Source organism: Cnephaeus nilssonii, assembly GCF_951640355.1.
Source record: "Cnephaeus nilssonii genome assembly, chromosome: 9".
NCBI lineage: Eukaryota > Metazoa > Chordata > Mammalia > Chiroptera > Vespertilionidae > Cnephaeus > Cnephaeus nilssonii.
This window is the reverse complement of record NC_137080.1, coordinates 19,448,268-19,461,974: the sequence shown is the minus strand read 5'-3', so window position 1 is coordinate 19,461,974 and position 13,707 is coordinate 19,448,268. Positions and strand designations below refer to the sequence as shown.

The window sequence follows — 13,707 nt, the reverse complement described above, 5'->3', positions numbered from 1 at the left end:
GGGTCTTTTTTTCTTCTAACCTTTTAAAGGGGAACTTGTGAGATGGAACAGAAAGCGCTCTGTGGTTTCCACAACCATAAAATGACCTTGTCATTAAGGACATTTTCAACCCTGTTTCCCATAGAAATCTAGGCTAAGAAAGAGGGTAGGAGGGTCTTCTAATTTTAAAGAATAGTTAACGCATGATGACGCTTCCTGGAACCTCCAAGCCAATGTGAGCTTGAGCGGAGGCATCATTTTTATGGATGTGATACTGTACCTGTGTTATTTGGGAAACACTGATCTCTGAAATGTGTTAAAACAACAATGATAATAAAAAAAATTTCCCTGTCTGGAGAGGCTCATCAATCTCAACATGTTACCATCCTGCCACCTAGTGGGGACTCTTTAAAGTACCATGAGTCCATGAGGAAAAAGGCGCTAGGAAAGGACAGGATCTGCCTGCTTCTTGTTTGTCTCTGCTGCGCAGGTGACGAGTTGTGGACAGACAAGAGTGGGGTGGGGAGTCTTAATGGTGGTGCCCTGTGGGTAGAGCAGTGGCGGAGAGGGTGATGAAGGAAGCCACGTGTGGGCCAGGTGAAAGTCCAGCTGATTAGCAACGGAGCGAGAACACCTTCACCCTCCCTTTGTCACTCATTTAACTTCGGGTCAGGATAAAGCAGTGGTCATTCCAACTGCTGGCTGTGGGCTGACATTTGGAAATGAGTTTTGGCTTCAGGATAGTCTATGACTGGTGGATATGCCTTCCTTGTGTTTAGATCGGTACTGAGCAGAGATTTAAATTGCATTTATCACAACTGGCACCTTTGTTCTTGAAAGCACCGAATGACAAATGATCATAAAATGGCATCTTTTTTTTTTTTTTTTTGTCTTCACGAGTCAATAACCCCTGTAACAAATATGGGCTAAAACCACATGTGAGAAGTTGGGTGTTTCTTTGTGACCATCTTTTTTACAGATGAATTCTAAGGGGAAGAGACCCTTTGAAGCACTGACTTCAGCGTTCTGAAATAAAATCCCCACTCAAGCTGTTTATTGAGAAACTGAATATGTTAGTTCCCTGCACATGAGCTCTTTTGGTAAGTACTGGGCATTTGCAGTAACATTTACACACTAATGCCTGAATAGACTGCTTGCAGTATAGAAAATGTGTATTTCCCCTTTAAATACATATCGGTATCCAATTGATTTATCCTTCAGCTTGGACTGTACTTAGCTTTTAAATGTGTAGCATTAAAGCTGCTGGAGAAATAGCTTTCTTTGCTCTATTCTTTCCCTCTCTGCTCACTTTTCCCCTCCAACTCTCAAGAGCCCTTAAGAGCACAGGGGCTCTTGATGGCTACTTAACATGGCTCTATTAGTGCTCATGTTCTAAACTAAGTTCAATTTTCTAATAGAAACCAAGTGAAAAAATGCAGTCAGCTTGTTGTATACGGAGCCATGCAGGCCATGCAGGCATATACTTGCAGAGAGTTTGCCACATTTCGACAAAAATCAGCCATACGACATGTCCAGTCTCTTATTTACCCCCATCCTTTGCCATCTTCCATGAGAAACATCCACAGAAACAATATGTAGAAATGTTCCCTTCAGCACTAAGTGGGCTAAAGAATAAAAGAGAGTATAAAGAGAAGATGCCCACCACACTATCAAATGAGATGATACGTGTAAAATGCTCTCTGGTCTATGGTGTTCTGATGGGTGTTTGTAATAGGATTGACATCTATTTCACAGGGCAGGGATTTCTCAAGATATTCTTAAATTGCCCTATAATATGGGAACTGTCTTCATGCTGTAAGTTGCTGGTGGAAGGTGTGTGATGGTGAAAAGAAGAAAATGGCCTGACCGGCATGGCTCAGTGGTTGAGAGTCAACCAATGAAACAGAAGGTCACGGTTCAATCCCTGGTCAGGGCACATGCCCAGGTTGCGGGCTCAACTGTTAGTAGAGGGCATGCAGGAGGCAGCCGACCAATGATCCTCTCTCATCATTGATGTCTCTTATCTCTATCTCCCTCTCCCCTCATCTCTGAAATCAATAAAAATATATATTTAAAAAAGAAGAAGAAAATGAAGGAACGGAGACTAGGAGATGGTTCCTACCAATGGTGCTAAAACAAACAGGAGACTCACACATAAGCAGTTCCCACTTCAGGAATTAAGTCATAAGTCTTAATTCTTAAATAAATTCTTAAATATAAACTCTGACTTAAAAATGTTTTCCTCTCTTACATAATGTCATAAGTATGTCATCATTATTTTATATTGTTTCAATCACAAGATTTTAAATATAAGAGTGCAGTGACGTATTTAAATTTGCATTTGATGGACCTGTTTCACACTTGCAGGTACCACTAGCCATTTTGTTTGGATGGAGTTTAATGTGTCTCCTGCCATGCTTCCAGTGTTCAATCTTGAAAGCCAGTGGGCTCTATTTGCAGCTCACACTCAGCACAGATCTTGACTGACCTCCACACATATTTGCTTACTGTGTGATTTATGTTAATATCTCTTTCTCAAATCTCTGGCTCTTAGCTTCTCCCTCTCTCTCTTTTTCCCTCTCTCTGGGTAGCAATTATGAGATCTTATTCACTTTTGTGTAAATATTTGTTATAAAATAAATTGTCAAATCTTTAACTTATTTTATTTTTCAACTAGAGGTCCGGTGCATGAAATTCATGCACGGGTAGGGTCTCTAGGCCTGGCCAGCGATCAGGCTGATCAGGGCCTTCTGGCTGCCATCCGGGGCCCTCCTTCGTTCCATGCCGCCCCCTGGTGGTCAGCACACATCATAATGAGCGATTGAACTCCTAGTCTCCCGGTTAAACTCCCAAGGGGACACTTTGCATATTAGCCTTTTATATATATATATCGATTACAGTTTACATTCAATATTATTTTGGATTAGTTTCGGGTTAGTTTAGCATAGCGGTTAGGTAATTAGATTCTTTACAAAGTGTTCCTTCTGATATTTCTAGTACCCACCTGGCACCATACCTAGTTATTACAATATTAAAGACGATATTCTCTATGCTGTACCTAACATCCCTGTGACTATTTTGTAACTATCAAATTGTACTTCTTAATCCCTTCACAGTTTTCACCCAGTCCTCCAACATCGATCCCCTCTGGCACACATCAGTCTGTTCTCTGTATCTATGAGTCTGTTTCAATTTTGTTTGTTTATTTTCAAAGGATTTCCACATATATTATCTCATTTGGTTCTTACGGTAACCCCTCATGGCAGGCAAGGTAGGTGTACTATCCACATTTTACAGAGGATAAAATGATACTTGGAGTAAATGACTTGTTTTCCTGAAAGATCATCATTTAGCTTCTCATTTAATCAGTGTTTCTAGAGACAAAGATCACACTTCTTTACAGACCTACCTATTCCATCATGGAAACTAAGGAAGAGAATAAAACATTCAGGAGTTTTCAAAATCTGCACTCCAGCTAAGGCTCAACCCATCCATTGGGAAGCATTGCAGATATGATGCATGTGTTGTCAGAGTGTAGTGAGAGCCGCACTCTCTCTGACACACTAATGGAGAGGATGTAAATTGGTATAACCTTTAGAAAAAGCAGTTCAGATGTATGTGTTAAGAACCTTAGGCATATTCATCATTTGGCCTCATAATTCACTGCCTAAGATTCTATTAAAAAGAGATTCTATTTTAAAAAAAATAATCAGAAACAGAGAAGGAGAGAGTTTGTTGTACAGTGTTCAATGGAATAGAGTATCTAATAGTGAAAAACTGGAACTACTATAAGTGGTCTACAATGGGGACGTAGTAAAACCAACGGTAAACTTAGAGTGTTGCAGTGATAAGGAGCCAGACTCTAGAGTCAGACCACTGGCGCAAATTCTTATCCCGCTATTTGTTGGCCATGTCAGTGAGTGGGTGAGTTACTTAGGCTAACTAGTTCTTATCAACGCAACTGAAAATGTGATTTTACATATGTATATATATTAGCTCTGCTATGAAAATTACATATACTATTGAGTGGAAATTGTTTAGGTAGTTGATGGCACATAGTAAGCACTTAAAAACAGCCATAATGATCATTGATATATAGTAATTGTGTCATTTATGAAGTCGTTAGTATATGCTAGGCATTTAACAAGCATTATCTTTTTAAACCTGCATAACAGCTCCTTGATGTATGTGTTGATAAATCCTCACTGTACAGACGAGAAAACTGAGGAATAGATTGGCTAAGTAGATTTCCCAAATTCATACAGACTGTAGGTAGAGTGCTGGGATTTGAACTCAGGCCATCAGACTCTGGAGCCCATGCTCTAACCAAGGATATTCCACCTCCCATACTCTAAAATACTTTGTGTGTCTCTGTATGTGTGCATGCACGTGTATGGACACATGTAGGAAGCGGTTATAGGGTTAAACCTCGGACTGACCTGTGGCAGGATCATAAACAAGTTCGTTTGGAGGGCAGACCCCTCCCAGCATAATTAAGCCTGATCCTGTAACTGATCCCTAGATCTTTCCTGGGTAGCTAGTGGGCTGTGGGAGAGGCAGCAAGTGCTGCCAAAACAAGTGAAACTTACAAGAACATTGTTAATTGCCTTGTTTGTCCCTGATTATAAATAAAGCCTCAGCTTTGCAGTCTGGATCTGTTCTGTGGCCTCAGCCAGGCACAGAAAGATCCACCCAGCCCCAGCTTTCAAATCTATCTCTCCTCTCTTTATTTCTAATATTTCTCAATCCCTGGCTGCCTCCACTTAGAACCGGTTCGTTCATCTCTCTTTCCGCACAGGACGCGGAAAAGGGAGATCCCCGCCGTGTTTGGCCCCCGCCGCATCAGGCCCCTGCAGACACATACACCTACAAATGCTTATATAGACAGTTTTGATCCTGTATTGCCAATTTTTAAAAGCAGAATCCCAAATTGAGATCTACTATATAAAATGTAAATAGTTTGCCTCTGTATGGTGGTATTATAAGTGGAGTTTATTCTTGATCCTAAGACATTTCTATGCTTTCTCACTTTTCATCTGAAAACATGTGCCATTTTATAAACAGGGAAATGAAAGGAGGACAGATGTTGAAATAAAAGTAATCCAAGGAATATATAAGGAAAATAGGTTTTCATAGGCAGGTTACCCATCCTCTAATTCTGGCAATAAAGAATAGTAAGTATTCTGAATAATCTTTTTTCTTAAAATGACTAAGAATTAGGAAGCAGTGGGCTGTAAACACTTACATGTGCCACAGCGGGGGTGCGGGTGGAGAAGGCCGGGGTGGGAACTGGCTCTGGCTGGATGACTGTTTCAGCTGGAACCCCTCCATCTTCATCCTCTCGGGGTTTCTGATGGGCACAACGGCCAATGTCTGCATTTTTGAAGGATACAGGCTGTGCAAAGTCCATGGGGCTAATGGAACAGGATTCAAATGAAATATTTTCTTTATTTTACATGGTCTTGTTTCCTTATAATCTAATCAAACCTTCCCTCCCCCTTTTTATTGGCCCTCTGTGCAATTTTTATAATTTAACCTGAAACTCTTCACTTTACTTTACCCCGCGATTTTGGACAGTGTGGATGCAACAGTGATTCTCTCTCTCTCTCTCTCTCTCTCTCTCTCTCTCTCTCTCTCACACACACACACACACACACACACACACACACACACACACTAGTAGCAAGGAGATTCACTTACACAGAGTTAATAACAAGGTTCCACACACAGCCTTCAAAAGGAGGAATATTTCTGAGTGGAGAAGGTTGAAATTCAGGTGGAGCACCACCGACGAAAAGCTTTTTAACTTCAATAGGCTGGTCTGCCGTCAGGTTTTGCATATGCCTTCTGTCTTCATCAACTTGAACAGTAAAGATGCTGGTAAAACATTTAAAAGAAACAAGTATAAAACACAGAACGTCCAATACAATTGAATACCAAACCCTTTCACTCCACCCTCATCCCTCCCTCCTGTACCTTTCAAGTGAGCCCAGATTTGATGATTAGGTATTCTACATTGAACAAATGATGCCGCTTCTCAGGCTCCTATCCCTCTGCCTCCCTCGTTAACTCTCCCTGAGCGTTTACTTAAAGGAGGCAATGGTGTAGCTACCACATTAGCCTCTGGTGGCATTGACAACAGTGGTCTACAGCCCAACACGTGAGCTTCTGTTCTGTGTAGCAGTGTCTAATTTGATAAGGCTCGGTGGGCTCAGCGTAGCACGGGGTCACGTTTCATTTGGCTATTTCTTGGTTTGTGCTAGCTGTTATCTTCTTGCTAGGGGACAAACTGTACTCCTGAGAGCTTAGATTGCAGGAATCAACAGCAGACACTTACAGGACATTTTAGAAAGAATGCAGCTGCTGGCTTTTGAATAGAAGAGGCAGGCAAGAACACCGAGCTAATTGTTCCTTGTAATGATTTTTCCCCCGAGTGGCTGTTTCATTAATTTCCCTAATTTGCTTACGAGAGATAACTCACACACTACTAATTGAGAACCTCATGCTACTTATTCACCATCCTTGAATCCTGGGGCAAAGAATCAGAAGGAGACAAGGAGTTCTGATCATGAAAATGACCAAAGCATTTTCTCTTTTGTTCTACTGATTTTTTTTTTTTTAAGAGAGAGAGGAAGGGAGAAGGAGAGAGAGAGAAACATTGATTAATCAGCCGCCTCCTGGGGATCAAGCCTGCAACCCGGCCATGTGCCCACAAACTGGGGACCTTTTGGTACACTGGATGATGCTCAACAAACTGAGCCACAATGGCCAGGGCTTTTTCTTTGTTCTAGAAGCAGGTTTTAAACTTCAGTCCTAGTCAGCATGAGGCTATTAGTCATCAGTGTGGGCTACTAGCCCGAGGATCATACACAGATTGATGAAATCGTACTTTATATCTGGGGAGAAATCCAAGGTACCTAGGTAGAAAACCCAGTTCTAAAATACCATCTCACTTGATTTTATCAGGAGTAAAAAACCACATACAGAACTAGACAGAATAAGTCAGGGCAAAGATGCTCTGAAATGGCATTGCGAAATTGGTCCTCGTTGGGACAATTCAAATGTAAGAGACTGGAAAGAAAATGGATTATGTTGTAGCTCAAAATGTCATTGTTCAGGGGGGTATAGAGGAGGAAGTTGAATTTAGTTTCAAAGGAAACATAAGGGGAAATGACAGGTTTTTTTTCACGACTCTGGAAGGGTGTGTTGGCAAAGTTCATGAGGTTCAACCTCATTGCTAAGAATGCTGATGGTTTTATGAGACTTAGAAAACCACTCACTGAGGAGTCCTCCCCTCTCCTTTCCGAAATACCTTCTGTTCTTTTGCTAAAAGCATCCTCTTACTAACAGGATACAGCATTGTTGCTAAGATTTTTCGTGAGGGGTTTAAGCCACTATTAAAGATTGTCCTGGGAAAGCAAATCTCTGCTATTGATTAGAATTTTCAAAGAGCCAGAGGTTCTTCTCTTTCTGACATAGACTCTCTAGTCTGGTTCTGCACAAAGGACCATAGTAGTGGTCCTTTCTTATTAGATCACACGGTGGAGATGTAGAATGACATGAGCTTTCAGAAGGAACGGAATGGAATTAAGTATTAGTGTATGAACTTGGGCCAGGTATTTAATCTTGCTCAGTCTCATTTCATTCATTTATAAAATGAAGATACCAATACACAGTTCAAGCAGTGGAAAACATAAATTAAGAGATTGCACTGAGGTGGTATTAGTTAATAAGGGCATTGCTAGAAGACTATATAGCTAACTCCTGCTTAGAATTTACACTAGGAGTATCAAATCTAGATTATTTTAGTTCTTTTGTAAAGAGGGACTTAACATATCCATTATGACTCCGACATGTTTCTTGTTTTTCAAGTATCTATTCCACAACTCTTTACTGAAGACCTACTATGTGTGCAAAAAACTCCCAGTATAATGAAAATTATATTACAAAGTGTTTTATGATAGGTCAGCTGTATTTTCTTATCATTTCAACGGTTGATTCTTGGAGTTTATATTTCTTTGTTTGGATATTGGTCTAAGATTTTTTTTCAAACCACCACCAATTGGATTGCATATGTAGAAGAAGGTATTAAGAGAAGTGCCCTAATATTTGTAATTTACATGAAAAATAAAATTTGAAGCTTTTTTCATTGAACATATTTTAGATGGTAAGATAGAAATATCTGGGTTCCTATGTCCAAATCATGATCCTATTCTGGAAAACCCAACATAGTCCTGAAATATCTGATCCAGTGGTCTTTAGCCTAATTCTATACCTGTCCAAAGAATGCTCTCACAGAAGAGAAAATCTACTTGCCTAAGCATCTATTTCAGACTCTTAGGGTTTAACTTATTTTTCCAGTTAGAATCACTGGCCATTTCAGTGTACTCCAGGAGAAGGACCAGAGGGCAAAGCAGCTATAGAAGCAGGGGTCGCTGGGTACCAAAGTGACTGAAAGATTCTTGGAGATGAAGGGACAGAAAAGAAGAGATAATAAGGGAGGAGGGGTAAAGACAGAGAAAAGGCCAAGTGCAATCTTGAAAAGTTTACCTCAATATGGCGAAAGTCCAATAATTTTGTGAGACGATATTAAAATCACCATCTTATCTAGGGTTTTAGGAAAAGAACTGGTAATTGACATTAATGGTCTGAGAAGTGTTGGGAGAAAACAAATATTTCCACAATAATAAGAGTATCATAATCAACATGAAGTTGAACAAATCTCTGAGGTCACAAAAAGGGGTAAGAGTAAATTGGTGAGCACAATTGGAGGTGTTAAAGTCATATGACTTTAACACCTCCAATTGTGCTCACCAATATATATATATATTGGTGAGCACAATATGTCCTATATTATTTATATATATATAAATCCTAGCTCTGTTATTTATGTTATGTGATTTTGGGAAAGTTAGTTAATATTTCCTCATCCATAATGAAAGGATATTAATACAGATGTCACGTACATTTAGAACAATTAAAGGCCATAGTCTTTGTCTAGTATTTGACCCAGAACATGCCATAGCATAGGTATGGAGCATTAAAAATGTTTTTAGGTGGAGGTCTTAGGATCATTAGGGATCTCTGGTTAATCAGTTAATTGTAGCACGTGCTTCCTGGATAGGCGATGATTGTTTTTGACCTTAGAGTGCTGAATGAGATGTTAGGATAGCAAATATGTTCTTGTTATGCCAATGAGTTCAGTGACTGCACTAATATGTCCAATACATTATCCTTTAATTAACAGAGAATGGCAAAACTGTTTGTTTATATGGCCAATTAACTGAATGATCCGCTTTCAGTAATGTACTATACACTCAGCTTAATCAAATAAAGGTTGGATTGATGGCCAACAGCTGTGAGGTTGGCATAATAAAATGCCCGTCTTGAAGAAGCACCTGTTAAAAGGACACCTTAGTGATGCACTTGGGAATGTCAGAATCCTTTCTCTACAAAAATAAGACATTTTGGATGATTTGGGGTCAACTATATTCCTGAAATCTGTGTTTGCTTATTAGAATTATTTAAAGTTAAAGCCTTTAAAAAGTCCTTCCGACAATGAGAAAAATTACAGTTTGGCAAAGAACCTGAAATCTGCTGTGGAAGACATGTAAACTCAGTACTTTAGAGCATTTCCAAATGAGGAAATTCAGTCTGCATTTCTCCTCAGACACCATGACTGCAATATCTGGCTATTACATTAGTAAAAGTTCTTACTCTGTCCAAATATTGATCCCTCATTTGTCTTAATCATGGTTTCTAAACATCTCAGTCAGTAGACACTCTGTAAGAATGCTTAGCATCAATTCAGCTCACAACCTAAGGCTCTATATAATAATAAAAATGTGAGCCAGGGAAAGCTGAATCATTTACTTAGGAGATAAGAAATCCTCTAAAAAATGTTTTTATTGATTTCAGAGAAAGGAAGGGAGAGGGGAGAGAGATAAAAATGTCAATGATGAGAATCATTGATCGGCTGTCTCCCGCAGACCCCCTACTGGGGATTGAGCCCGCAACCCAGGCATGTGCCCTGATCAGGAATCTAACCATGATCTCGTGGTTCATGGGTTGATGCTCAACCACTGAGCCACCGAAGTTGGGCAAAGATAAGAAATTGTTAATACTTATCCAAACTGTTATCCACACAAGAGGATAATTGGAACATGTAGGTCTTTATAGAATAGCCTCTTATTTGAACTGCTGCAGATTCATACTTTTGTCGCATTTAACAGTATTTTCTGTGTCCTCAGGTTTCAGATTTGATTTCCAGTTCTTTCCATGTCTGCAATCTAATACACGGATTGCTGGTTTGGAGGTCTAACGTCTCCGGGCTTCTGATTTCTTTGTCTCTAAGTGTCCTACTAAAGAAATTTCCACTCGGAGTTGTCATATAATAAATATTTGGATGGAAAACACAGGTGACTTTCCCAATAAAGAAACTATGAGGAAATTCCAAAGAAATGAGAGCTCAGCTTACAGCATTATTATGTGTATCCAGTTCCCTGACTCAGGGTGGGAAGCAAGGGCTCCCTCGGATCCCCAGAGGCAGCCGCCACACCTGATGGCAGGACAGCCGCCTTTCCCTTCTCCCCCCTCCTCGCTGCTCCCTCACGAAGCCACTCTGCAGGGACCCCGCACACCCCGGAGGGGACAGGGGCGAGGCATGCACCTAGCAGTGCTCAGTGGGCCCTGCAGCCCCTGCATGTTCCGGATCGGTGAGGGGTTTCTAAGCAGCTGCCACCACGGCTTTGGAACCTGAATGCAACAGCAGCTGCCGGAGGCTGCGGGCGCGGGCGAGCGGTTGTGCGCGGCTCGCTGTGCGCATACCTTATTCGCAAAGGGAATAGCTGGGAGGTGCGGGGGGGGAGAACCTGTCTCATCTACAGCTTCAGAAGATGCATTTGCTTTTTCCCAAGGTGGAGAGGAGAATGGCACAGAATGAAAATGTTAAGAGTGGAACTCCTAAGGGCCAAGGTAAATGAGGTTTCTGAGTACGAAAGGTAGAGAAGAAATGGAGCTACCGGAGCGTGTTGGGCAATGCATCGCACGCCCGTGCACACAGGGGCCCGCGCTGCAGAGAGGGGTGCGTGTTAGTAAGGCAGGAGGTTCTCCGGGCGATTGTTACCCTCTGGTTCTCTCCACGTGAACGGAATGTTCCCTCCCGTCGTGAAACAGACTCGGCTCCGGTCTGACAACAATTTTCCTCATTATTCGCGCGCCCGTGGAGAGATGCACTTCCAGGCGGCCCTTGTTCAGGAAGATCGCGTAATAGGCCTGCAATGGCAATGCACACGGTGGTCCAAGGTTAACGAGGAAGCCCACTCCTGACTTCGCGTTAGAGGTTCCCTGACAGGGTGGCAGATTCATCTGCTCCGAGCTCTTATCCGAGAAGTGAAGACTCAATATTTTCTTAAGCAACAGTATTGAAAGCAGCTGGAAACAGCTTTTTAATCATTTACCGTTTCTGCCTGCGAGGTGATGTGCAAAGGGGGTGTATGAATACCGAAATCTCTGCCAAGCAGATTTGCGATGCAGACCGCGTCAGGTCTGCAGGCGGTGGGTCTCTAGCTCACAGAACCCACCGGGAAACAAAGGGTGCCGACCAAACCCCCTCTCCCTGCTATTCACAGGTGGACAGCCGGCTCCTGGAAATCTGGTCTGACTCCCAACCTCATGGCATTTTGAGTGTTTAGACTTCAATCTGTTCCCTGAGCTGGTGGAATAGATTGCTATCACCAATATGTAACTTGTCTCCCTCATGTAGGAAGAAGGAAGACAATTTTTTTCCATCCACAAACATGCCTGCTTTCTTCTTGCTGCCGTTACTATAGCAACCAGGATGGCTTAGAGATCAGATTAGGAACCCCAGGGAGCTTGAACGCAGCCCCGGTCCCCAAAGCGGAGGCCACGTGTGCTCCCTTTCTTGCGGAGCGTGGGCACCTGCTGCACACCGATCACTCGGTCCTCCACGAGTCACCTGTGGTGGTGGAGACGGTGTGATCTCACATCGTGTCTCCCCGGAGGGACCACGTTGTCTCTATGGCTGTGTGTCCAACACCAAATGGCCAGCGGATCAGATCAGCGCTCACCATCCATCAAAGGGCCATTGCAAACGACTCACTCAATTAGTCTCAGACTCCTTTAGCAGAACATAATCACAAACAACTCTATGGGTATCAAGACTGTTAACTTGGAAAAAATAAAGTATGTCAATGTAACCAGCATTGCTTCTACAACAGACAGGAATATTTAACCTTGTTTCCTCTTTCAGATAGCATTTGCAATGAGCTTTTAACTATTGCAAATATTCATTATCACTAAAATGTCGAATCATTAACATGTGACTTCTAATCTACTTTGTACTATAGTCATTAATATTGTCTCATTTAAATTGTTTTAATAGCACCCTGTTCTGTTTTAGGAACTATCCTGAAAGCTGGTGATTCAAGTCCATTTATTTAGTCCTTGTTGAGGAGAAATGTGGAGCCAACAGTTGGTGCTTAAATATTTGACAAATGTCCTTCAGTGGAAGTCTATTTCAGAATGTTTTATCTGGTCCTATTATTACAACTAGCTTATGATTTGGAGTAGTGAGAAAAGAATTTTACTTTTCAGGATTAAAAGATAAAGAATTTAGGAGTGCACTTACATTTCTATGTATTTAGTTCTTATGTGCAGCTAGGAATGAGATAAAATAACACTTTTTTTTCTCCCTCTACTCTTCAAAAACTATTTTTATTATGACTATTTGATATATTTCTCACAATGCAAGGGACACACATCACAACTTAGAAGTCAACGAATACCTGAAAATCCACCACTTAGGCTGAAAAGCAATTCTTTTGCCTCTCCTCTGAGATTCTTTCCAATCCCGTTTCCCAGCTTCCCTGACGGAGAGGTAACCCCTAACATGAATTTTATTCCCTTGCTTTTTAAAAACCGTTATTTTTATCGTTTGGCTTAAACAATAGAAATGTATTTTCTCAAGGTTCTAGAGGCTGTAGTTTGAGGTCATGTTGTGGTGAGAACCCAATTCCTGGCTCACGAACAGCCACCTGTCATTGTGTTCTCACAGGCCTTTCCTTGGGCCTGTGCTTAGAGACCGCTCTCTCTTCCTCTTCTTTGTTTTCAATTAAGGAGTAACTGACATACAGCATTATACTACTTTCAGGTATACAACATAATGACGATATTTGTACACACTGTACTTGAAATGATCACCGCAATAGGTACAGTTAACATCCATCGTCATATAGAGGTATAGAATTTTTGTGTGTGATGAGAATTATTTTTTAAAATATATTTTTATTGATTTGAGAAAGGAAGGGAGAGGAAGAGATAAAAACATCCATGATGAGAGAGAATCATTGATCGGCTGCTTCCTTCACGCCCCCTCCTGGGGGTCGAGCCCAAAACTTCAGCATGTGCCCTTGACCGGAATCCAACCCGGGACCCTTTAGTCCACAGGCTGATGCTCTATCCACTGAGCCAAACCAGCTAGGGCTGATGAGAACTTTTAAGATCCACTTTCTTAGCAACTTTCAAATATGTGATACAGTACTACTAACTATAGTCACCATGCTGTATATTACATCCACATGGCTTATTTGTTTTAAAACTGGAAGTAGGTACCTTTGTACCCCCTTCACTTATTTTGCCTACCCTGCACACCCTGCCTCTGGCAACCACCTATCTGTTCTCTGTATCTATGAGCTCATTGTTTTGTTT

General features: G+C 41.4%; 1 protein-coding gene across 1 annotated transcript in view; it reads right to left on the bottom strand.

Annotated features, from left to right (window-relative positions):
• Positions 1-13,707, bottom strand: part of LAMA2 (laminin subunit alpha 2) — a 485,095-nt gene that overhangs the window by 15,863 nt on the left and 455,525 nt on the right. Inside the window, exons 54-56 of the mRNA XM_079780407.1 lie at positions 11,105-11,253; positions 5,680-5,856; positions 5,225-5,393 (exon numbers count right to left, since the gene is read on the bottom strand). Of these exons, the coding sequence (XP_079636533.1) occupies positions 5,225-5,393; positions 5,680-5,856; positions 11,105-11,253 (495 nt within the window). The remainder of the gene's footprint in view (positions 1-5,224; positions 5,394-5,679; positions 5,857-11,104; positions 11,254-13,707) is intronic.